This window comes from Trachemys scripta, chromosome 4, assembly GCF_013100865.1.
Source record: "Trachemys scripta elegans isolate TJP31775 chromosome 4, CAS_Tse_1.0, whole genome shotgun sequence".
Classification (NCBI taxonomy): domain Eukaryota; kingdom Metazoa; phylum Chordata; order Testudines; family Emydidae; genus Trachemys; species Trachemys scripta.
This window is the reverse complement of record NC_048301.1, coordinates 95612852-95639036: the sequence shown is the minus strand read 5'-3', so window position 1 is coordinate 95639036 and position 26185 is coordinate 95612852. Positions and strand designations below refer to the sequence as shown.

Genomic DNA, 26185 nt, shown 5'->3' with positions numbered 1-26185 from the left:
CCCCCCCCCCCGACCCGGTTCACTCTACTTCCCTGTAAACCAACCACCCCACCCCACCCTCCCCTCCCCTCCCGCTTGCAGAGGCAATAAAGTCATTGTTTTTTCACATTCATGCATTCTTTATTAGTTCCTTACAGAGGTAGGGGGATAATTGCCAAGGTAGCAGGGATGGGTGGGGGAGGAGGGATGGAAAAGGACACACTGCATTTTAAAACTTTAACTCTTATTGAAGCCCAGCCTTCTGATGCTTGGGCGATCATCTGGGGTGGAGTGACTGGGTGGACGGAGGCCCCCCCACCGTGTTCTTGGGCGTCTGGGTGACGAGGCTATGGAACTTGGGGAGGAGGGCTGTTGGTTACACAGGGGCTGTAGCGGCGGTCTCTGCTCCTGCTGCCTTTCCTGCAACTCAACCATACGCTCGAGCATATCACTTTGATGCTCCAGCAGACGGAGCATTGCCTCTTGCCGTCTGTCTGCAAGCTGACGCCACCTATCGTCTTCAGCCCGCCACCTCTCCTCTCGTTCATGTTGGACTTTTCTCATCTCCGACATTGACTGCCTCCACGCATTCTGCTGTGCTCTATCAGCGTGGGAGGACATCTGCAGCTCCGTGAACATCTCGTCCCTCGTCTTACGTTTTCTCTTTCTAATGTTCACGAGCCTCTGCGAAGGAGAAACATTTGCAGCTGGTGGAGGAGAAGGGAGAGGTGGTTAAAAAAGACACATTTTAGGGAACAATGGGTACACTCTTTCATTACAAGGTCGCATATTTCGGCTTGCAGGCAGCCATCGTAGGCCACAGTGTTTTGGCTTATTTAACCTTCTTAACATGCGGGAAAGGTTGCAAACAGCAGCGCATTTCCCATCTCAAGGATGAATTGGGTTGTCCATTTAAAATGGGGTTTCAATGTAAAAGGAGGGGGCTGCGGTTTCCCGGTTAACATGCGGCACAAACACAAGTAAACCACCCCCCCCACACACACACACACACGATTCTCTGGGATGATCACTTCACCCCTCCCCCCCACCGCGTGGTTAACAGCGGGGAACATTTCTGGTCCGAATAGCAGGAACGGGCGCCTCTGAATGTCCCCCTTAATAAAATCACCCCATTTCAACCAGGAGAGCTTTCTGGAGATGTCCCTGGAGGATTTCCGCTCCATCCCCATACACGTTAACAGACTTGCTTGCTTTTTTTTGTAATGTTTACAAATATTTACAAAGTTACACTCACCAGAGGTCTCCTGTGTGCCCTGAGGGTCTTGGGTGAGTTCGGGGGTTACTGGTTCCAGGTCCAGTGTCACAAACATATCCTGGCTGTTGGGGAAACCGGTTTCTCCGCTTCCTTGCTGCTGTGAGCTACCTACAGTACCTCCATCGTCATCTTCCTCGTTCCCCGAACCGTCTTCCCTGTGTGTTTCTCCAGTGAGAGAGTCATAGCACACGGTTGGGGTAGTGGTGGCTGCACCCCCTAGGATCGCATGCAGCTCCGCGTAGTAGCGGCAAGTTTGCGGCTCTGCCCCGGACCTTCCGTTTGCTTCTCTGGCTTTGTGGTAGGCTTGCCTTAGCTCCTTAATTTTCACGTGGCACTGCTGTGTGTCCCTGTTATGGCCTCGGTCCTTCATGGCCTTGGAGATCTTTTCTAATACTTTTCCATTTCTTTTACTGCTACGGAGTTCAGCTATCACTGCTTCATCTCCCCATATGGCGAGCAGATCTCGTACCTCCCGTTCGGTCCATGCTGGAGCTCTTTTGCGATCCTGGGAGGACTCCATGACGGTTACCTGTGCTGATGAGCTCTGCGTGGTCACCTGTGCTCTCCACGCTGGGCAAACAGGAAATGAAATTCAAACCTTCGCGGGTCTTTTCCTGTCTACCTGGTCAGTGCATCTGAGTTGAGAGCGCTGTCCAGAGCGGTCACAATGAAGCACTGTGGGATAGCTCCCGGAGGCCAATAACATCGAATTCCGTCCACACTACCCCAATTCCGACCCGCAAAGGCCGGTTTTATCGCTAATCCCCTCGTCGGAGGTGGTGTAAAGAAACCGGTTTAAAGGGCCCTTTAAGTCGAAAGAAAGGGCCTCGTTGTGTGGACGTGTCCAGGCTTAATTCGGTTTAACGCTGCTAAAGTCGACCTAAACCCGTAGTGTAGACCAGGCCTTAGTCATTCAAAATCATGTTATTTTTGTTTTGTTTATAATCGTACTGTCTCTTTCTCTTACTTAGTTATCACTTAAATCTCTCCTCTTTAATAGTAAACTTTTTTTGTAGTTTTACTATAAACCATGTCAGTGTTGTTATATTAAAGAGCAGGGTTTCTCAAACTGGGGGTCACAAGGTTATTACCTGGGGCTTGTGAACGGTCAGCCCCGTGCCTGAGCCCCTGTTAAATTAAAATTAAATTTCCCCCCACCCCCATTTTTAATCTATAAGAAAGGGGGTCATGTTCAGAAGGTTACTGGGTGAAAGGGGTCACAAATACACAAAGTTTGAGAATCACGGGTAAAGAGTGAGTCCTCAGCTAACATGTCAGGATGGTGTGTGCACTGTTTCTTCAGAGGAAGCAAACGTAACTTCTATGAGCGTCCAGTGAGAGAGACTGGATACTGCAGAGTTCAGTCTCTGAGGAACTCAGAAATTGGGGTTCACTGATTGTTATCTGCAAGGACAGTTGATACTGGCAGAGTCTTGAGGACTTTGCTCGTGTGGCACACAGATTGGTGTGGCAGGGAGCCAACACACAGTTTAGGCCTCAGCACAGCTCTCCCTTGCAGAGCCAAAATGGTAACATGGTGGCTTATTGTTCTGGTGTCCTGGGAAGAGTATCACAGTGGAACACTGAGTTTGGAACAAGAGCCCAATCAGAAGCCATTGGGGCAGATTTTCTTTAGGAGTCATTGCTGCAAATTAGCCTGTTTTATAGGGTCCCCCTTGGCTCTACAGAGACATACAGGCAGTGCTCTTGAACAGTGATAAATCCCATGAGGATTACACATGTCTGACAGGTGACTGTCCATATTTTATTACCAGCACCATGGAAACTTGAATAGAAAAGTCAAATATATTTCTCTTTTACTGGCAACAATGGTGGAGTGGTACCAAAACCACTGGTATTATTATGTACTGGAGGGCCTCAGCACTGGGCAAATCGATACAGCTGAGTTTCTTGGATCCAAAAATCTCCAAATTGGGAATGTTCTGAATCAGATCTGGATTCAAATTTGCAGCTCGGGGCACCTCCAACATATATTAAGGAAATATGATCCCTGTCCTCAGGACTGTTTATAAACTAATAAAGACACCGACCAAACATAACATAGTACATAATGGGTGCTAAAACAGAATGAGGGATGTGTGAATGGGATCTCCTAAAAGACTAGTGCTTAAGGGGTTGCAGCGATTTCCTATCCCTTCAATTCTTATGGATAATCTTCTTCTCATTGAACCAAAACTACCTCCCTCTAGGCAACCCCATATAATAGACTACAATAGTTTCCAACCAAAGGAGTAGAAGGGGTCCCTTCCTATGCAACTGTAATGATGAGCTGTTATGAAACATTCATGTAGGAAGGGCCTGATATTACTCCCAATTTGATGTCAATAGGAGCTTTGTAATTGACTTCAACAGGATCGGGATCAAGACCTAATTAGCCTTTGCATCCTCCTAAACCCAAATGCTTAACTTCCTCCATGACCTGCCTTTGGTATTCCAGGCTTTGGAAAGGATGATCCCAGAGTACTTCTGAATCCAGACCTCTTGTGTTACAGCAGTACCACCAAACCAAGTTCTCCCATGTACTTTTGGCATCATATTATTAAGCCTTGCATGAAAGATTCAGTTAGGGTGACCAGACAGCAAGTGTGAAAAATCAGGACGGGGGTAGGGGGTAATAGGAGACTATATAAGAAAAAGACCCAAAAATCGGGACTGTCCCTATAAAATCGGGACATCTGGTCACCCTAGATTCAGTGCTGAATTTCTATAGGGATGTTTCAGAATTCAAGTCTACTGACATAAGCTGCATTCAACTTTATTGCTGATTCTCAATTCAGCCCCCACCCCACCCCCGAACCAAATGGACAACAGCAGGAAGTAGAAAGAAAAAAAAAAGTTACAGACTGATGGAAGTGTTTCAATACAGCCATGTGCCAGGCGACATCCAAGCTCTACATAATGAAATGCATAAACAAGCCAAACAGCCTGCACCCGTTCACTAAACTTCTTTTATTTAGTTCTCTCATAGTTTGTTTTTTTATTATATGTGATCTTTGATCACTCCATTGCACTGCTACATCCTGCATCATGCCCTAAACCAAGAACACCGCCGCATAAATTCTGCGTACATCTCGCCCACACTGCTCTATGATTAGGTGTTTTAAGAAAAGCTAAGTCAGACATGGTTGACTCTAAATGCAGCGTAATTCACTGGGGCTGGAATCAGACTTAAACACCCTTGTACAGCCATGGTGCTAACAGCATAAATCCAGTTGTTTTATGTGCCTGTGTTTTTGGAGCTGGGATTTGATTTTTTTCTTGACAGACAGAATAAAAAGAGGAGAAAAAGAACGAGAGTTTCAGCCGTGGGAGAGGAGTTTATTTACTTTGCCTGCTGCTGTGTCTTTGTTCTATACAAATCCAACGCACATCAGCGATTCAGTAGTAGATCCCAGCATGCAGGAACAGGGAGTCATGTAATAGCTGTAACGAGGCTAGGGATGGAACAGAAGCCCTTCATTTGGCATTCCCCTTCAGCAGAACGCATTTTGATCCCACTTAAATTTTAAGAGTTTGAAATTAACTCCCAGCAGAGCCCAACCTTTCAGAAAGTTAAATGTCCCATGGGCTGCTCATTTAAAATTTCATCTGCGATGGTTCCAGAGGATGAAATATGTAAGTAACGCCCAGCATGGCCCCACTGAAAATCATCTAAGGAAACCACTAAGCATGTCAGAAATTAACTGGCCTGCTCCTCAGCCTGAGGGTTGGAAAGTCCACGTGGAGACATGAACTAGGTGAGCAGCAAACAATGAGATTGGGATTGGCAGTCAGAGCCTATGAGCAGTCAGGAGGAACAAAGAGTTAGTAACCTGGTGGAGAGCAGCCAAGGAACAGAGACAGATGTGTAGGAAGAAAAAGATAGGCTTTACAGGAAAAGAGACAGAGCACGCAACAAAGCTAGAGGGGCACAGGGAGCAAAAAGGGAGCAGGCTTCTGGGCCCAGAGACTGGAGGAAGAGGATGCCTGGGAGCAGAGCAGACTGCTACGAAACATTAAAATCCTTTCCAATGTCTCCCATCCCTATTGTTCTAACTAACAGGGCTCTACTGAGCACATTAAACATAGGGAATGATGTTCTGTTCTCCACCTCTTTTCTCACTGACTTCAGTGTCAAATAGTTGTGCACATGTGAAGGCAAAACTTGTCCCAGGAGAAGGGTCTAAGGCTATGCGGGTGGGGGGAGGGAGGGAGGAGAGGAGAATAGTGAAATACTCTGGCATTTCTCAAACACACCATCTGAAATTCTAACAGGATGTCTGTGATTCAAAATCTAAGGGAAATTTATGTTTATATAGTCATACACAATCCAGTCTGTATGAAAAAACTGTGTTTTAAAGAGAGCCCTTACCATTATTACTGTTATCATCCACTAAGACAATTTCTTTGAGCAGGTGAGGAGGAGTCCGGTCAATGGCAGAATGAATGGAGCGCAGAATCACTGAGAGTGCTTCATTAACAAATATGAAAACAATGCTGACCTCAGGAAGGCTGTTGGGAAATGTGAGGTTTCTGCACCTGAAAATAAAATACAATAAATATAAACTGCTGTAAGTTTTTAAGTTCATTATAGCTGAGTCTACACTGATATTGTGATCGCTGGTGGGAGATTTCCCAAAACTGCCTGTGACCTAAACTTCAGAGGATTCCCTCGGCCTCTTGAGACTGAATTGGGCTGGAAATCATAAGAACAGAGATTCTCTTAGTATTTTGATATTTCTCCCCTCCCCCCATGACAAAAAGAAATCTCATAGGCAGGCAAAAATGAAAAATATGTTTTTATAAAACATGTCCAGGTCCAGAAGAGGCAAACTGGTTCACCCATCTCTAATAGTTACACCAAAAACAAGTTCATACAGCATCCACCACCATTAGTTCTTATGCATCAGTACAAGAAAGTAGCAGTTACAGTGGTATTTAGATTTACTGATCTCTACTTGCAGTGTGATCTTTTGGCTACAGATCAAATCTTACTTTCCATAAGCCAGTTCCTATTTCTGCTGATGTGTTTGCCCCTTCCTTCTACTCATAACAGGACCTTCAATTGTAAGGATCAGATTGAAATGTAGTCTTTGATTTTCTTTGATGTTTCCAAAAGGCCTGAAAGAATGTCACACCTTTTTGAGTATCACTCCACTGCAGATAAAAAAAAAAAAAAATATGTGGAGTGCCACTTATAGTCAATTACTGTACCACTTGACTGAACTACCTCACCACTGAATGCTTGGTAGTTGCTCTATCCTCCAAAGCTTGATAATTTGCTTCCATGAGCTTCTGATTTGGGAAGATGTTGGTTTTATGACTCTATATGCCATGATCTTTCTGAAGAAATGACTGAAAGACAATTTTAGTCACACTGATCCTTATAACAGAATTTCACTGTACTTCGAAAATCACTTTTTAGCAGGGGATCAGCTCAACATCTAATTACATGCCTGATCCTTTCAGGTGCCAAGGATCCGTAATTACCATTGGTTTCGGTTGTTTTTATGTACGCCACCTCATAGGGATCCAGTCCTGCAAGTTGCTGACTACTTAAGTATGTACAATTCCACACACGTGCACACACACTCAATTGCATGTGTAATTCTATACACACTATCAGTAGTGTTCACAAATAATAGACTCCACAGAACTACATGCACAAAATTGCATGTAGTTAATGGACATATTTAGAAGCTATGGACATATTTAGAAGCTACTGACCAGCAACGTTCCTGTAAAACTGTGTGGCTGCGCAGCAATCTTGAACATATGACACAGGTCAGAAACCATGTCATTCACTTCACCTCTGTGATGCCATCATGTACTCCTTTAAAAACCTGCTGTGCTCACTGCTTGGCCAAGCCCAGGGCATGTGTGACCCCAACCTCTGCGCTTTGGGGAGAATGAAAGCGCTTCCAGTCTCAGAGACATGCTCACAGAGGTGAAAGTAAGCCGGTACGCCCCAGTACGGCATACTGGCTTCCCCAGGCGGCAATTTAAAGGGCCTGGGGCTCCCAGCAGCAGCTGGAACCCCAGGCCCTTTAAATTGCCGCCAGAGCCCCGCTACTAGAGCCCTGGGGCAGCGGCAGTGGGGCTCCGGGGGTTATTTAAAGGGCCGGGGCTCCCGCTGCCTCTACTGCCCTGGGCCCTTTAAATAGCCGCCGGAGCCCCACCACTGCTACCCCAGGGCTCCGGGGGCTGTTTAAAGAGCCGGGACGGTAGAAGCAGGGGAGTCCTGGGCCCTTTAAATAGCCCCCAGAGCCCCGCTGCCAGAGCCCTGGGGTAGCAGCAGCAGCCAGGGGCTCCGGCAGAGGTTTAAAGGGCCCGGGACGGTAGCGGTGGCCGAGCCCTAGGCCGTTTAAACTGCTGCCAGAGTCCCCGGCTGCCGCTGCTACCCCAGCAGGGTACAGGGAGGGCCAGGGCTGGCTCTGACCCCATCCCCACCCCTTCCGCCCGAGGCCCCACCCCTTCCAGGGGCCAGAGCTGGCCCCAACCCAGCCCCATACCAGTAAGTCCCTATTTCTACTTTCACCCCTGCATGCTCACCCAGTCCTGATGGGGCCAAAGCACTGTGCACTTCCCCCCTCCCCCCAATGGTTTCCAGTGACACAGCAATTGCTGCTGCGGAGAGGCAGCCAGGGAGGGAGCTGTGGCCCAGGAGCTTCCTGGGAACAGCCGGCAGGGGCCTGAAACTCCCAGCCAAGGGGACTCCTGTTAGGGTTCCCAGTGCTGCTGCTGCTGCAGAGCAAATGGTGGGAACAGGGACAAGTGTGTGATACTGGGGAGAAGACACACCTACACAGTCCTCACTACATACAACACCCCCACCCCCACCACACACACACACACACACACACACGTATAAGCTTGCTCTAGAACAAAAAATGTAGTGCTCACTGGAGTTTGCAGCCCTCTCAGTAACAGAAAAAGAAATCAGAGGTAAAATTGCTGACCAGATTCTGATCTCAGTTTCACCAATGTATACCTGGAGTGTATCTATTCGTTGATGTAACAGAGTGGAAGTCGGTCTGTTTGAAAATTAGGCCCCAAATGAAGTACGCTGTAAATAGGCCAACAGCTTGAATGCACTAAAATAATTATCAGTGTCAGCCTAAGAAGATGCTTTTGTTTTATCTACTATGTCAGTGTCTCCAACATATAGACAGAGACATACAAACACATCATCATGGCATAACAAACCAAAAGGTACAGTGATTTTCCTTTCTGCTGTGTAGCTGTGGGAGTCAATGTACAACACTCTCAGCTGTGCACATTCTAGCTGTCATCACCACCAGTGATACTGTAGCACAGAGAGAGAAATTATGAAGAAACAGCACCAACAAAATATAGCAAAAGGCATTGCTTAATAGACAAAGAACAGTTTGATTTGGTGAAAAATATTTTCCAAGCCAATACAAAAGTGCTGAAAACGAGTTTAAAAATAAAGCCTTAATCAATAGTGACTTTTTCTCTCCAGTGCCAGTTGGATGAAGGACTTATTGCCCGTTTGTGAAACTATGCATCCGATGAAGTGGGCTGTAGTCCATGAAAGCTTATGCTCAAATAAATTTGTTAGTCTCTAAGGTGCCACAGGTACTCCTGTTCTTTTTGCGGATACAGACTAACACGACTGCTACTCTGAAACCTGTCACTGAAAATACAGCTTTGTTGAAGATTACAATTTGTTCATCCATTAAACCACCTAAATTAAATTTAAATAAGTGTTGCAGCCCTTTCATAAACTCATGTACAAACTCATGTCCCCCTGCTCTATGGAAGATGGGGTAAGCAGGGTGCAGGAGCAGGGGGGAGGGGGACACCCTGACATTAGCGCCCCCACACACACCCCCGCACAGCAAGCAGGAGTCTCGGGGAGCAGCTCCAAGGCAGAGGGCAGGAGCCGCACATGGCAGTAGGGGGAGGGATAGCTGCAATTGCTAGCCTGCTGGGCAACTGCTGCACAGGGAACTTAGGGGAACGGGGAGCTGATAGGGGGGCTGCCGGTCCACCCTGGTTCCAAGCCCCCACCAGCTAGCTGCAACGGGCTGCTCTTCCTGCAAGCAAGTGGACAAATCAGGCAGCTGCCAAACGGAGCATTACGTAACTTTAAACGAGCATGTTCCCTAATTGATCAGCAACGTAACAACGTTAACCAGGACGACTTTAAGTGAGGAAAAAGAAGAACAGGAGTACTTGTGGCACCTTAGAGACTAACAAATTTATTAGAGCATAAGCTTTAAGTGAGGAGTTACTGTATCCAAACTGAATTCCTGCTTCCCACTTTTCTCTCTCCCATAAGAGATAGAGGGCTGGGGCTTATTTTTTCCTGGCTAAATTTGTTTACGTATTTTCAAATTAATCTCACTGGGGCTGATTCTCCATTGCCTAGCACCTTGGACAGACGTTCACATCAATTTAAAGTACGTGCAAACCGAATGCCATCGTGACTCAGTAGCATTAGACATGCATTTTGTCCTGGTGTAAGTGATTAGAAAGCATGCAGGGAATGGAGAATCAGGGCCCAATTGTTTCTAATCCCTCCCGTCCCTTTTGCATTAATTCTTTTCCCATCACTGATGTATTCTGGCATCTTAAGAGGAGTTCATGGATTTTTTTTCCATTGTGTGGACCATGAGTGGTTTTCACTTCCAGCAGGAATCCTCTTCCCTTAATATAGAAGGGAAACATATTTTCTTGTTTACATTGGGCATTCATGTCCGAGAGAGAGAGAGAAAGACCTACTTATTTCACTTACAAACTGGATTTCGACCTAAATATCCAGGACACAAGGCATTTATACACTTGCACATCTATCACTATCCTTTCTTGGGGGAATTTTATTCAGTATGAAACACAGCATAATTCTAGCCATGAACCACCAAGTAAAAGGGGTGGAGGTGGTTAAAATGTACATTAAGGAGCATATGTATGGGAGGATATGACATGGCTCAAAACCTTGGGTCCAATAAGCTCTAAGAACAGAGTGATCACAACATAGCAAGTAAGAACTCCTGAATTCTTATGCTAACTCTGTCTCTGACTTACTTTGTGGCCCTGGACAAGACACTTAACCTGCCTGTGGTCCGTATTCCCTATTTGGAAAGTGGGGCTAACGCCAGTAACCCTTCTCACAGGGGCAGAGTTGAGTATAGAGGGTATGTCTACACTGCAGTTAGATACTCATGGCTGGCCTGTGCCAGCTGACTCGGGCTCACGGGGCTTGGGATAAGAAGCTATTTAATTGCATTGTAGTCGTCTCAACTTGGGCTGCAGCCTGAGCTCTGGGACCCTCCATATCACAGGATCCCCAAGCCCAGGTGTCTACACTACAATTAAACAGCCTTGCAGCCCAACCCCCACAAGCCTGAGTCAGCGGGTTTTTAATTGCAGTGTAGACATACCCTCAGTAGTTACTGTTCAGTGTTTTTAAAATGTAAAATCCTAGATATTATTTATCATTATAACAACCAGTATCATTTAAGTTGGAGTCTGAAAAATTATCTCCAGTGGCCACGTCTGCTATATTACATAAGGCTAATAAAGCTAATGTAACTGTTGCCATGGTTATCAGAAATTTACAGAAACTTCTAACGTTCTATTTGCAGCAGACTTGTAAGCAGGGGGAAGGATACATGATGATGAGTCTTCAAAATCTTTGCCCATGAAGAAAATCTATCCAGCCAGGGCATGTACATAGTGGTAATGAACTTCACTCAGTCACTGTAAAATCAGTGTCCCTGTTCTGTGTTCTAGCCACTGGATCTCACTGCCTCAGCAACAGTGCTTTTCTACAGGATGATATATGGCATATTAGTAGTAATGAGATAAAATTCAGCATGGGTGCAGACAATGGGGTGGGGGGGGGGGGAAAGAGAGAGCTGTGGATGGCTTTAGGCCTCCCAAAACGTAGGGATTATGTTCATAAATAAAGAAAACACTATGTCTGGAATAGAAATTAATTTATCTCACTTGATTGAAAGAGGACAAATGTAGTTCTGGTACAAAACCTACAACAGCTATTATTTTATTACTTTTTAACTCTAGCCTTCCCAAATAAAAAAAAGTTGTCTATATGCCCCTGTTCAGGAGTGGTGAATCTCTATGATGACCAAATGGAAGGATGAATTGTTTCTGATAAAATGAGAACTGATGCAAATCACAGACTGAACCAGAAAAGTTTTCAAATCTTGGGAAAGATTCAGGGGTGAAAGTAACTTAAAGGACTTAACGGTATGCCAGAGCCATGAGCAGGGCCTCAACTGGAGGGGGCATGGCCTCAACCGGAAGGGGCGGGACCTTTCGAGCCACGGGATTTAAAGGGCCCTGGGCTCCAGCTGCTGGGCTCGGGGGCCATTTAAAGGGCTCGGAGCTCCCGACCACCACTACCGCAGTGGAGCCCTGGGCCCTTTAAATCGCCACCTAAGCCCTGCTGCCAGAGCCCCAGGGTAGCAGCGGTGGCTAGGGGCTTGGGAGGTGATTTAAAGGGCCAGGGACTCCCAGCCACCGCTACTGCAGCGGACCCCGGGCCCTTTAAAATTGCCGAAGGAACTGCGGGGCTCCTGGCTGCCGCCACCACCCTAGGGCTCCGGCAGCAGGGCTCAGGTGGCGATTTAAAGGGCCCAGGGCTCTGGATGCCACTACTGCCCTGGCCCTTTAAATCTCCACCCGAGCCCCGCCGTCAGAGCCGACAGAGATTTAAAGGGCCCGGGCGATAGTGGCAGCCAGAGCCCCCGGCCCTTTAAATCGCTGCCTGAGTCCTGCTGCTGGAGCCCTGGGGTAGCGGCAGCGGGGCTCCGACGGTGACTTAAAGGGCCGGGGCTCCCAGCCGCCACTACTGCAGCAGGGCCCCAGGCCCTTTTAAATCGCTGCCGGAGCGCCGGGGATCTCAGTCACCTCCGCTACCCAGGGGCTCCATCAGTGGGACTCTGGTGGCAATTTAAAGGGCCTAGGGCTCCAGCTGCTGCTGGGAGCCCAGGCCCTTTAAATTGTCACCTGGGGAAGCTGGTCCGGTACGGCGTACCAGGGCATACCGGCTTACTTTCACTTCTGGAAAGATTCAAACTGGTTATCATCCAGAACTGCAAAGCTAAGTGCAGAATTACTGACAAATCTCCAGTTAGCCCACAAGAACAGGCTTAGTACTAAAAAACTTGGTCATATGGGAATTCCATCTCAAAAAGAGAGTTACCTTTTCCGTAACTGGTGTTGCTCATGTCTATTCCACAATAGGTGTGTGTGCTCGCCATGTGCACCGGTGCCGGAAGTTTTTCCCCTAGCAGTACCCATAGGGGAGCGCCCTAGCGACCCCTGGAGTGGTGCCTCCATGGCGCGGTATAAGAGACCCTGCGTGTTCCCCCAACTCTCAGTTCCTTCTTTCCAGACAACACCGACAGAAGGGAAGGAGAGCGGGATGTGGAATAGACATGAACAACACATCTCGAAGAACACCAATTACAGAAAAGGTAACGGTCTTTTCTTCTTCAAGTGACTGCTCATATGTATTCCACAATAGGTGATTCCAAGCTATATCTGTTGGAGGTGGGAAGGAGTTCACAAACTCTTGGGATGGAGAACGGCCCGGCCAAACCCGGCATCCTCCCTGGTCTGAGAGACAATCGCATAATGCGAGGTGAACGTGTGAGCTGAAGACCACGTGGCAGCCCTACAAATGTCCTGAATGGGGACATCGGCCAAAAAGGCAACCGACAAGGCCTGCACCCTAGTCGAGTGCACGTTCACAATTGGTGGTGGAGGGATTCCTGCCAGGTCATAACAGGTACTGATACACGAGGTGATCCAGTTGGAGAGGCGCTGAGTGGAGATCAGCCAACCTTTCATCTGCTCGGCCGAGGCAATGAACAGTTGCGAGGACTTTCTGAATGGCTTAGTCTGTTCCAGGTAAAAAGCCAGAGTCCATCTCACATCCAGCGTGTGGAGGTGGCGCTCCTCACTGGATGCATGGGGCTTGGGGCAGAGGACCAGCAGAAAAATGTCCTGACCCACGTGACAGGCGGAGACCACCTTCGGGAGGAATGAAGGGTATGGGCGGAGCTGGACCTTATCTTTATGAAACACTGTGTATGGAGGCTTGGAGGTTAGGGTCCTGAGTTCTGAGACCCACCTAGCCAACGTGATCGCAACCAGGAAGGCCACCTTCCACGAGAGGTGTGACTAAGAGCACATGGCTAATGGCTCAAATGGGGGCCTTGTGAGACAGGCCAACACCAGATTTAGGTCCCACTGCGGGACTAGGGGCCTAACATACTGGAAGAGACGATCCAACCCCTTAAGGAATCGGCCAGTCATAGCATGGGAGAATACCATGTGGCCCTGCACCGGTGGATGGAAGGCCGATATGGCCACCAGATGCACCTTGACTGATGAGGGCGCCAGGCTCTGGGCTCTAAGGTGAAGGAGGTAGTCCAGAATAAGCTGGATCAGGGCGGCCACCAGGGAAACGCCCCGCTCGTTTGCCCAACTGGAAAACCGAGACCACTTTGCCAAGTAGGCTCGGCGTGTGAGGGCCGCCTGCTTTCTAGGAAGACGCGCTGAACCCCTTCCAAACATATCCTTTCCTCCCTACCTAACCATTGAGCAGCCACGCTATGAGGTGGAGTGCCGCTAGATTGGGGTGGAGGAGGTGGCCCTGGTCCTGGGAGAGCAGGTCCGGGTGGGATGGCAATGGCCACAGTGGGGTGACGCCAGGCCCGTGAGGGTCCCATACCAATGCTGCCTGGGCCATGCCGGGGCAATCAGAAGGACCCAGGCCTTGTCCATTTTTATCTTTTCCAGGACCTTGCCAATTAGCGGGAACGGGGGAAAGGCATAGAGAAACTGGCTTGACCAGGACAGGAGGAAGGCATTGGAGATAGCACCCCATCCCAGCCCCTCCCCGGAGCAGAACCGGGTCACAAACAGTTCCAAGTGTGGGGAACTCCCCAGGTGGACAAGTCTGTGCACCACCTCTGGGTGGAGAGACCACTCGCGCTAAGAGGAGAGACCCTCCAGGTGCGAATGGAAGGCCATGCACGCCAGCCGTACTGCCCTGAGCTCCTTGACGTTTATGTGGAGGGTCAAATCCTGAGCCGACCACATACCTTGGGTCGGAACATTCCCCACATGGGTCCCCCATCCCAGGTCCGACGCATCGGACACCAGTTCCAGCAACAGGGCCCTGGCCCTGAATGGAACCCGGTAGAGCATGTTTCTTGGGGAGGACCACCACCGTACAGAGGTGATCACTGACTCAAGCACCGTGAGGACTTTGTCCATCCTGTCCCGGCCTGGGAGAACTCCGAAGCCAACCAGAGCTGGAGGGGCCTCATCCTGAGTCTGGCGTGATGGACCACATACGTGCACGCCAACATGTGACCCAAGAGCTGGAGGCCCGCTCTGGCTATTGTCACTGGAAACCTTGTGACCGTGTCGATGAGCCCCTTCAGGGTCTCGAACCTGTCCAGTGGGAGGGAGGCTCTGGCCGACGAGGCATCCAGGACTGCCCCGATAAACTCTGTGTGTTGTACCAAGACTAACGTGGACTTGGTGTTGTTTACCAACAGGCCCAAAGTGGTGTACATGGACAGAAGGAGCGCCACGTGATCCCGCACCTGCGACTGGGAGCTGCGCTTGACCAACCAGTTGTCCAGATAGGGGAAGATCTGGACCCCCCCGGCGCCTGAGTTAGGCCGCCACCACCAACATACATTTCGTGAATACCCTGGTGACAGGCCAAATGGGAGGACCGTAAATTGGTAGTGTTCCTGCCCCACCGTGAAACGGAGGAAGCGTCTGTGCCCCTCGAATATATAAATGTGGAAGTACGCGTCCTGCAGATCGAGGATGGCGTACCAGTCCCTGGGATCCAGGGAGGGGGATGATGGAGGCTAGGGAGACCATGCAGAACTTGAGCTTCACTAGGTACTGGTTCAGGCCTTGCCAGGTCCAAGATGGGCCTGAGCCCCACTTTGGCCTTCAGGATAAGGAAATAGTGGAAGTAGTACCCCTTGCCTTTGAACTCCCCCGGGACCGCTTCCACCGCTCCTAGGCCCAGGAGCCTCCCCACCTCCTGCTCAAGCAGAGCCTCGTGCGAGGGGTTCCCCAGGAGGGAAAGGGGACATGGGGTGGTTGGGCGGGGAGGAAGTAAACTGGAGGGTGTAGCCCCGGGTGATGGTGTTGAGGACCCATCAGTCCGAGGTCAGCCGCGACAACTCTGGGAGGAAAGCACACAACCGATTGGAGAAGGGAAGCTTTCTCGAGTGTGGATCCCTGATGAGAACAGGCAGGGCACCCCCGAGGCGTCCCATCAAAATCACCTTTTTCCCCGCTTGCTTGCCCTTGGAGGACACAGGCTGGGGGGCAGGCCAAGACTACTTCTATAGGCGCCTCTTATAGTCCCGCGACTTCATATAAGCAGTCTCGTATTTTGAATGCGTGGCCTGAGCGGAAGTCTGCTGCGGCTTGAATTTAGGTTTAGCCAGAGACGGAACATAGAGACCCAGAGTCTGGAGAGTCGTGCGGGAGTCTTTCAGGCCATGCAGCTTTGTATCTGTTTGTTCCGCAAACAGAGCTTTGCCGTCAAACAGGAGGTCCTGCAGGGAGGTCTGCGCCTCGTGAACAGCACAGAGAGCAGAAGCCACGATGCCCTTCTCATGGACATCGCGAGGCCGTGGATCACGCGTCCATGTCCACTGCATCTGAAGCTGCCTGCAGGGGTGCCCTGGCAGTCGCTGTGCCCTCTTCCACCAGCGCTTTGAACTCCTTCCTGTCACGCTCCTGGAGGGAGTCCTCGAAGTTGGGCAGGGAGCCCCACAGATTGAACTCATACTGGCCCAGAAGAGCCTGGTGGTTCGTCACCTGTAACTGGAAGCTCGAGGACGAATAAATTTTTCTTCCAAATGAGTCCAGCCTCCTTGAATCTTTACTTTTCGGGGTAGGGCCTGGTTGGCCCTGCCATTCCCTGTAGTTGACCGACTCGACCACCAGGAAGTTAGGAGCAGGGTGGGTGTATAAGTATTCATGCCCCTTGGTGGGTACAAAATACTTGCGTTCCGCTCTCTTAGAGATGGGGGCCAATGAGGCCGGGGTTTGCCACAGGGCATTTGAAATTTTCGCCATCCCTTTGTGAAGCGGCAAGGCCACTCTGCCTGGTGCCGAGGAGGACAGTACATTAAACAGGGAGTCCGAGGGCTCCTCCATCTCCTCTGCTTGGAATTGTAGGCTTGATGCCACCCTTTTTAAGAGTTCTTGGTGGGCCCTAAAGTCATCCTGCAGGACGGAGGAAGGAGGAGCTGTAATTGCCTCATCTGGGGAGGGTGAGGAGGCCAGCACGGTACTTTGTGCGTCCACCGGCATTGGAGGGTCCACCACCTGGTTGGTCTCCGGGCACGGTGCCGAGGATATACGTCCCACCAACTCCTTCCTCGGAGGTTTGGAGAGGGAGGCCGATGGTCCCTCTGAGGCTCCGGCCACCGAGTGAGCCCCACCATGGGCAGTATCAGGGGCCACAGTGCCCACTGGTACCATTGGGCCGGCCATGGGGCCCAGTGCCACTGCACCTGCTGTGGCACCGGCGGAGCCGGCTGTTTGGCCTGGCTGGCCTGGCCCATCGATGGATGACTACGAAGGGAGGCCGGGCTGACATACGACCAGCTGCTTCCCCTGAAGCAGGAGGAGCGGCAGCGCCGGGAGCTATGTCGACCACAGGACTATGATCCCAATGTGGAGGACCGGTACCGTCAGTAACAGCTGCACTGCAATCAGCTCCAGTGGGCGGACCCGTGATGGCCAGACACTGGCGATCGATGCCCGAGGCTGCGGAGGTGGTGCCGTGGTGGGGACTTGGAGCGGGACGACGAACGGGAATGATGTCGACATTCGTGCCATGACTGGCTGCAATAGCCCCTCCAAGACGAGGACCTTTGGCGTTGTCTGCCTCAGTCCTGTCAGTGTTCGCTCCTCGAGGCAGAGCGGTGCCAAGAGTCTTGGTCAGACAGAACCCAACCAGACAACCTGCTGGGCGTCGAAGGTGATCCACATGGACTTTGCCCTGAACGGACGCTGGGCGGCAAACGGCATCGGGAATGTTCCCTCGACCGAGACGGTTACCGAGACGGGGGTAACTGCGGAGATCCCAGCGGCAGCTCGCCTCTGGAGCACGGGGCCGACATCAGCGATGCTCCTGGTACCGGCATGGACATAGTATCCCGGGCCACCTGCAGGGCCTCCGGTGTGGAGGGCATCCAGACATCTGGGGAGGCCTGCTCCGAATGGGCCAGACTACTCAGCTCAACTTGAGTAGGAGGCCTAGAGGCCGGTGGGGATCAAGGACTGCCCAATATGGGTCTAGCCTCTGTCCTGGGTTTACTCTGGCCTCTTCCTAGCCTTCTTGGCATGTCCCATGGACGGGGAGTGGTGCCGACTAGTCGATGGCGCTGAAGGATCGCCGCGCACTGACACCGCGGTGCCTGGTGCCATAAGAACATAAGAATGGCCATACTGAGTCAGACCAAAGGTCCATCCAGCCCAGTATCCTGTTTACCAACAGTGACCAATGCCAGGTGTCCCAGAGGAAGTGAACCCAACAGGCAATGATCAAGTGATCGCTCTCCTGCCATCCATCTCCATTGACAAACAGAGGCTAGGGACAGCATTCCTTACCCATCCTGGCTAATAACCATTAATGGACTTAACCTCCATGAATTTATCTAGTTCTCTTTTAAACCCTGTTATAGTCCTAGCCTTCACAACCTCCTCAGGCAAGGAGTTCCACAGGTTGACTGTGCGCTGTGTGAACTTTCTTTTATTTGTTTTAAACCTGCTGCCCATTAATTTCATTTGGTTGCCCCTAGTTCTTATATTATGGGAACAAGTAAATAACTTTTCCTTATTCACTTTCTCCATACCACTCATGATTTTATAGACCTCTATCATATCCCCCCTTAGTCTCCTCTTTTCCAAGCTGAAAAGTCCTAGCCTCTTTAATCCCTCCTCATATGGGACCCATTCCAAACCCCTAAACAGTTTAGTTGGCCTTCTCTGAACCTGTTTTAATGCCAGTATATCGCCAGAACCGGGGTCAGCGCTGACTCCATCAGAATAGTCCAGAGCCTAGTGTCCCTTTCTCTTTTGGTCCAAGGCTTAAACGACTTGAAAATCTTGCAGTGATTGCGGAGATGGGTTTCCCCCAAATAGCATAAACAGTCCACGTGCAGATCACTCACTGGCATAGATCACCTACAAGTGTCGCATGACTTAAAACCCAGGGCAAGAGGCATGCCCCGCCCCAGCACTCTAGCTAAACTAAACTAAAACAGCTAACTAACTAACTACAGGTACCATACACTGAATGAATAAGCAGTTTTTGGGACGAGCTACAGCAAAGCTGGAACAGAGCAGTTCTGAAGCACCTTCACTGGTGGCAAGAAGGAACTGAGGGTGGGGGGAATGCGCAGCACCCCTTATACCGTGCCATGGAGGCGCTACTCCAGGGGTCGCTAAGGTGCTCCTCTACGGGTACTGCTAGGAGAAAAACCTTCCGGCACCGGTGCACGTGGTGAGCACGCATACCTATTGTGGAATATACATGAGCAATCACTCAAAGAAGAACTTTTAGTGTTTGCCCAAAATCAGTCTCTGCAACGTTTGCATTTTATCCTTCATTATTATTATTAACAATTATTTATTGAGGTGAGACAATATGACATTGTACAAACATATAAAGGGTTCCTTAATTCTTCCCTTCAGGGCTTTACAATCTATTACAGACCTGGACAACACAAGACAGTGAATAACTCTAGTAGCACATGGTTAGAGAACTTGATGTCTGGTCCTAATTTTTGACAGTGAGTAAACAAAAATGGGTATACAATTGTGTGACTAATTTGTATACACAATTACCATAACTATAAGCAAGTAAGGCCACCACTTGTGATATCACAGTTTAGAAAAGCAGGGCTTAACAGAATTTTAAAATAAGAAAAGATAAGCAGTCAGAGAAACTGTGGCTGATACAAATTAGATACAAATTCAGGGCAATACAAGAATAATTAGTTTTTGGACATTTGAACTTCTAATGCTATAGATTTAATTGTAACTGACTGATTCTTATTCTTTTTAATAAAAGCTGCTCTCATACAGAACATTAAGCCATAAGATTCCTTCCTCCCATCCACCACCCTATGTAAAAGTCAAACCTTTCTCACAAAGGATAAAAACAGACCCTTCTGTTAGTGAAACAATGTCAGTATCTAATAATATGGGAGTTGATGGTCTCAAACTTAGTTTTATTGATCTACATGAACACACGCAGAATTCATGCAAAAATTGTTAACCTCCTAGTATTATGCACCAGGGACTATTCTGGGTACTTCATAACATAAATGCATGCCAAGCAAAAGAATCACAACACAGAAACCAGATATATTAAGAAAAGTGAATTGTCTGCTGGACTTTACAAAAACTAGACAAGCCATTTGCAACACACACCTTGCTTCTCTACAGAGGAAAAAGGACACTAAACTATCTAAACTTCTACATGCCACAAGGGGCCACAACAGTGGTTCCCTTAACCCACCCAACAATATTGTTAATCTATCCAGCTATACTCTTAGCCCGGCAGTAGAATCTGTCCTATCTCCGGGCTTCTTCTTCTGCCCCTCCACTCCCAGGAACATGATACAGCTGTGCAGTGACCTAGAATCCTACTTTCGACGTCTCCGACTCAAGAAATATTTCCAACACACCACTGAACAGCACGCTAACCCACAGAAACCTTCCTGCCAACTCTACAGAAAGAAGGATTCTGCGTGGACTCCTCCTGAAGGTCGAAACAACCAACTGGACTTCTATATAGAGTGCTTCCACCAATGTGCACAGGCTGAAATTGTGGAAAAGCAGCATCACTTGTCTCATAACCTCAGCCGTGCAGAACACAATGCCATCCACAGCCTCAGAAACAACTCTGACATCATAATCAAAAAGGCTGACAAAGGAGGTTCTGTTGTCATCATGAACAGATCAGAATATGAACGAGAGGCTGCTAGACAACTCTCTGACACCACATTCTACAGGCCATTACCCTCTGATCCCACTGAGGATTACGAAAAGAAACTACGCCATCTGCTCAAGAAACTCCCTGAAGCAACACAGGAACAAATCTATACAAACACACCCCTAGAGCCCCGACCAGGGGTATTCCATCTGCTACCCAAGATCCATAAACCTGGGAATCCTGGACGCCCCATCATCTCAGGCATTGGCACCCTAACGGCAGGATTGTCTGGCTATGTAGACTCTCTCCTCAGGCCCTACGCTTCCAGCACTCCTAGCTATCTTCGAGACACCATCAGCTTCCTGAGGAAACTACAGTCTTTTGATGATCTTCCAGAAAACACGATCCTAGCCACTATGGATGTAGAAGTCCTCTACACCAGCATTCCACACAAAGAAGGACTACAAGCCATCAGGAACAGTATCCCCGATAATGTCACAGCAAACCTGGTGGCTGAACTTTGTCCTCACCCACAACTATTTCAGATTTGGGAACAATTTATACCTTCAAGTCAGCGGGACTGCTATGGGTACCGGCATGGCCCCACATTATGCCAACATTTTTATGGCTGACTTAGAACAACACTTCCTCAGCTCTCGTCCACTAACTCCCCTACTCTACTTGCGCTACATTGATGACATCTTCATCATCTGGACCCATGGGAAGGAGGCCCTTGAGGAATTCCACCAGGATTTCAACAATTTCCACCCCACCATCAATCTCGGCCTGGACCAGTCCACACAAGAGATCCACTTCCTAGATACTACAGTGCTAATAAATGATGGTCACATAAATACCACCCTATACCAGAAACTTACTGACCGCTATACTTACCTACATGCCTCCAGCTTTCATCCAGACCACATAGCACAATCCATTGTCTACAACCAAGCTCTAAGATACAACCACATTTGCTCCAATCCCTCAGACAGAGACAAACACCTACAGGATCTCCATCAAGCGTTCTTAAAACTACAATACCCAACTGGTGAAGTGAAGAAACAGATTGACAGAGCCAGAAGGGTACCCAGAAGTCACCTACTACAAGACAGGCCCAACAAAGAAAGTAACAGAACGCCACTAGCCGTCACCTACAGCCCCCAACTAAAACCTCTCCAGCGCATCATCAAGGATCTACAACCTATCCTGAAGGATGATCCCTCACTCTCACAGACCTTGGGAGACAGGCCAGTTCTTGCTTAGAGACAGCCCCACAACCTGAAACATACACTCACCAGCAACTACACACTACACAACAAAAACACTAACCCAGGAACCAAACCCTGCAACAAACCCTGGTGCCAACTACGTCCGCATACCTATTCAAGGAACACCATCATAGGACCTAACCACATCAGCCACACCATCAGGGACTCGTTCAGCTGCACATCTACCAATGTGATATATGCCATGTGCCAGCAATGCCCCTCTGCCATGTACATTGGCCAAACCGGACAGTCTCTACGCAAAAGAATAAATGGACACGAATCTGACATCAGGAATTATAACATTCAAAAACCAGTCGGAGAACACTTCAACCTCCCTGGTCACTCAATAACAGATTTAAAAGTGGCAGTTCTTCAACAAAAAAAACTTCAAAAACAGACTCCAATGAGAAACCACAGAACTGGAATTAATTTGCAAACTGGACACCATCAAATTAGGCCTGAATAGAGACTGGGAGTGGATGGGTCATTACAGAAACTAAATCAATTTGTTAGTCTCTAAGGTGCCACAGGGACTCCTCGTTGTTTTTACAAAACCAAATTTCCCCTTGCTATATACTCACACCTTCTTGTCAACTGTTTGAAATGGGCCACCTTGTTTACACTGGCCTCATTAACACTACCAAAGTGATTTACATCCCTTGTCAACTGTTGAGAATTGCCTATTTCCAACTTAAATTGAATTGGCTTGTTAGCACTGACCCCCCATTTGGTAAGGCAATTCCCATCTTTTCATATGCTGTGTATTTATACCGCCCTACTGCATGTTCCATTCTGTGCATCTGATGAAGTGGGTTTTAGCCCACGAAAGCTTATGCCCAAATAAATTTGTTAGTCTCTAAAGTGCCACAAGGACTCCTCATTGTTTTTGCTGATACAGTCTAGCACAGCTACCACTCTGAAACCGGTCTGCTATTGTTGAAGTAAAAATTTGCCTTTCAGTCAAAGGAGATGATGGGCAAGGTCAAGAATCAAAATGCACCTGAATAAACTTATCCTGGGGTACAATCCATTACTCACCTTGTATAATGCAACACCCTGGAGACTGCAGCTCTGTGCTGCCAGTCAAAAACATTTTTTGGAGCAGCTATTTCTACAGGGAATGGAGTAGGCAGATACAAAAAACTAAAGCAAAAATAGAAATGATACAAGATGTTATTGAATCAGTGCACACCACCAATTGCTGAAACCAACAAAGTCTGCATGCAGGTGACACTGAGCCAGTCAGCAATACAAGAAGGGGGGGGGGGGGAGGGAATGAACAAAGGGTAGTTGCAGGAGTAGAGTAAAGACCAAGAAAATACTCAAGCAAAAAATAAACACTAAATATTTGACCAGACTGAGGAATTCTAAACAGTATTTAGTCATAGAATTTCTGCCTTAAATAACTCGTTAGTCATTGAGGGCCAGACACAGATAATCTTACTCGCACAGATGCTCTTACTCGCTGCAAATAGTCCCATTGACTTGACACAGACTACATGGGAAATAAAGTGCTACTCCGTATGAGTAGGAGTACCCGATAATAAAATATTGGGACAAATTTATCAAACAGTGGATTCTTGGCCAGATTTAGACCTGGTTTAAGCAAACAAACGGGCCTGGCATAAGCATGCAGATTTGGGCCTGGTGTAAGCAAATGGCAGTGCCAGAAGTCTGCAGGCCAGACTAAGCTGTGAGGTAAATGTTGGTGTAAGGACTATGTTGGGTCTAAGGTGTTCAGAAAATTGGAGTAAGTGGGAGTGCAGCGGTCACTGTTGAAACACAACATTTCCAACCAGTGCAGTTATTCCTTAGGTTTACAACAGGAAATAACTCTGGTATTTTGAGGCCCACACTCCAGTTAGTTGCTTTTCCTGTACACCAGTTAGTTATTTTCAGTCAGGAGCAGATTTAAAAAAGTCTCCTTATAAACATACAGTATTAAATATGCAGAGTAAACTCACTAGAGGAGAGATTACTGTGCTGTCTTGTTTCTGTGCTTATTGCAAATAGTATTTTGAATATACATCTTCTGCCACTACTGGATGTTCCTTTTTCACTCCATTTTAAGCCTCCAGAAGAGTAAGGTTCATCCATTTTGCAAACTTATTGCATGCCAGTTTGGGGCAAGTTGTATTACGATACAACTTTACTTATTTTCCGGCGATCTTTTACCCAGCATCTCTGGCCACCATTTACATTACCAATGAATTTGGCTTTCAACTTCCAGGATATTTTCTGTTTTCTTCTGAACTTATACAACAGCTGGGAGTGTGATTCTGGCAGACTCTCTCTCAATACATGATACCTTGCCTAGATTGTAGAATCCAGAAAAGCAATTGATATATCTTGACAAATAATATATATCTTACGTAGTTTGCTATGTTGTCATTATGTTTGCACCACCTTTTATCTCTTGTCTTCTGGCATTCTACCACAGATACCTACCAAACTCAGAAGTGTGGTTATACTGTAGGTAAAGGACTAGGGACAAATTCATTCATTGATGATGCAAGTGGGTGAAACGTCATAGAAATCTGATGTAAGGTAAAAGTTTCTGAAAGTGTCATTGGTCAGCTAAGAAGCTTGACTAGCTCTAGCATTATATATATAATGAGAGCTGCTTTGAGAACAGAATTTGATAGAGATATTGAAAAAGGAGCATCCAGTAGTGGCAGAAGATGTATATTCAAAATACTCTTTGCAATAAGCACAGAAACAAGAAAGCCCAGTAATCTCTCCTCTAGTGAGTTTGCTCCGCATATTTAATACTGTATGTTCATAAGGAGACTTTTAAATCTGTTCCTGACTGAAAATAACTAACTGGTGTACAGGCAAAAACATTAAAGCTTTCCAAGCTTTTTCTAAAGAGTGTAGCACTTCAAGGACGTCTGAGGGTCAAATATTGTTCCCAGGCATGTCCTCAGCTAAGATGTCTATTGGTGAATGTAACATACAGAAAAATCCTTTCAGAACAGAATACATTAAGCTATGATGATGATGATCTATGTAATGACTAATTAATTAACACAGGAACAACGTCAATGTATTTTTAATATTTATTACTATCACAGAGTACTCCTTCCCTCTGATGTTTATAATAATCAGAAGTTTTAAACTGAAATTTATTTCTTTATTAGTTTACCTTCCAATCACACCACACAATGGTTTCTTATAGGTGATGGGAAGTTACATTTGTTTGTTTGTTTTAAAGCATTGAAACATTCTAAAAAAATAGGGGGAGGGATAGCTCAGTGGTTTGAGCATTGGCCTGCTAAACCCAGGGTTGTAAGTTCAATCCTTAAGGGGGCCACTTGGGGATCGGGGGCAAAATCAGTACTTGGTCCTGCTAGTGAAGGCAGGGGGCGGGACTCGATAACCTTTCAAGGTCCCTTCCAGTTGGGAGAAATAATGAATATCTCCATTAATTTCTTTTCTAATAGTAATGGACTTTGGAAACAGAGCTAAGAGCACAAATGGAAGGTCTATCTCTCATCCTTGGCAGAGCATCACTGAACAACACATAAGAAGCAGATGAAGTGAGGAAAGCGGTGGAAAGTCCTATGGGTTGGTGTCTCACCTTCTATAGTTCTGTAAATTACATAAAACTCAATGGCCTCTCCTGAAGTTTTCGCGCTGTCTTTTACCTTTGCTACAATTCCTTAGATCACTTCTTTAATCACACACAAGTTTTCATGGGGAAAATATCATTTTCTACTAAATTTTTCAAATTTTGATGGTAAATTTTAAACCCAAAAAACAAAACAAAAATGTTAGTTAAGTTTTTAATTGCTTTTTTGTTTGTTCGTTTCAGTTCTGTTTCTGAACATGGGAAAAATTGGGCTCCTGTTCAACTCTTTTCTCAAATTTTTCCTTTTTTCTCCAGTGTAAAAAAAAAAAGAAAGAAAAAGAAAGGGGAAGCTGAGAGAAACTGGGTTTACCCAGTTTCACCTTTTCTTAATTCTTTCAAAGCTTTTTCAGTGAAAAAATGTCTGAGAAAGTGATGGATTATTCTTTAATTATTTTGTTCTATTTTTCCCCTAATTATTTTTCTATTTTAAAACTCTTTTTAAAAAGTCTGCATCAGTGAGGGAAAACCACTCACACTTTGTTTTACTTTTCCAGCTAGAAAAGTGTGAAAACGGTTTCTTATAAGCGTGAGAAAATGCTAATCTCATTTTTTTTAAATTTGTTTCACAGTCATTCACATCTTTCTAATTGGGGGGAAAAGTAAAAGTGAGAAGATGTTCTCTCCCCCACATTCTCACATTTTTACTTTTTTCCAAGGTTTTTGCCAATAGGAAAAGGTTACAGAGAGGGGGGGATACCACTTGCTCTCCCACTTTTTCCTATGTGAAAAAAGGGAAGAAAGTTAGAAAAAGAGAGAAAGGGGGCAGACCACAAAATCCAAAAACTGAAAATGAAAACTTTTCAATTTTTGAACAATGAAACTTTTTTTTAATTCAAAACACATTTTAAATAATTTCTAATGAATCAAAATGAACATTTTCATTTAGAAATTTTGCATAAAAACTTAATGAAATATTTTATTTGAAATTTTAACAGGACTAATACATGTTCTTTTTTCCCACCTTTATTGCTCCTCAGGGCAACAATTCTGATCCTGAGGGGTGGGAAGGTTCCAGAGCACAGCCTAAGCTGGAATGT

General features: G+C 47.2%; 1 protein-coding gene across 1 annotated transcript in view; it reads right to left on the bottom strand.

Moving 5' to 3' along the window:
• The window catches only part of GALNT18 (polypeptide N-acetylgalactosaminyltransferase 18), a 420371-nt gene that overhangs the window by 201471 nt on the left and 192715 nt on the right, over nt 1-26185 (bottom strand). Inside the window, exon 3 of the mRNA XM_034769997.1 lies at nt 5628-5794. Within this exon, the coding sequence (XP_034625888.1) occupies nt 5628-5794 (167 nt within the window). The remainder of the gene's footprint in view (nt 1-5627; nt 5795-26185) is intronic.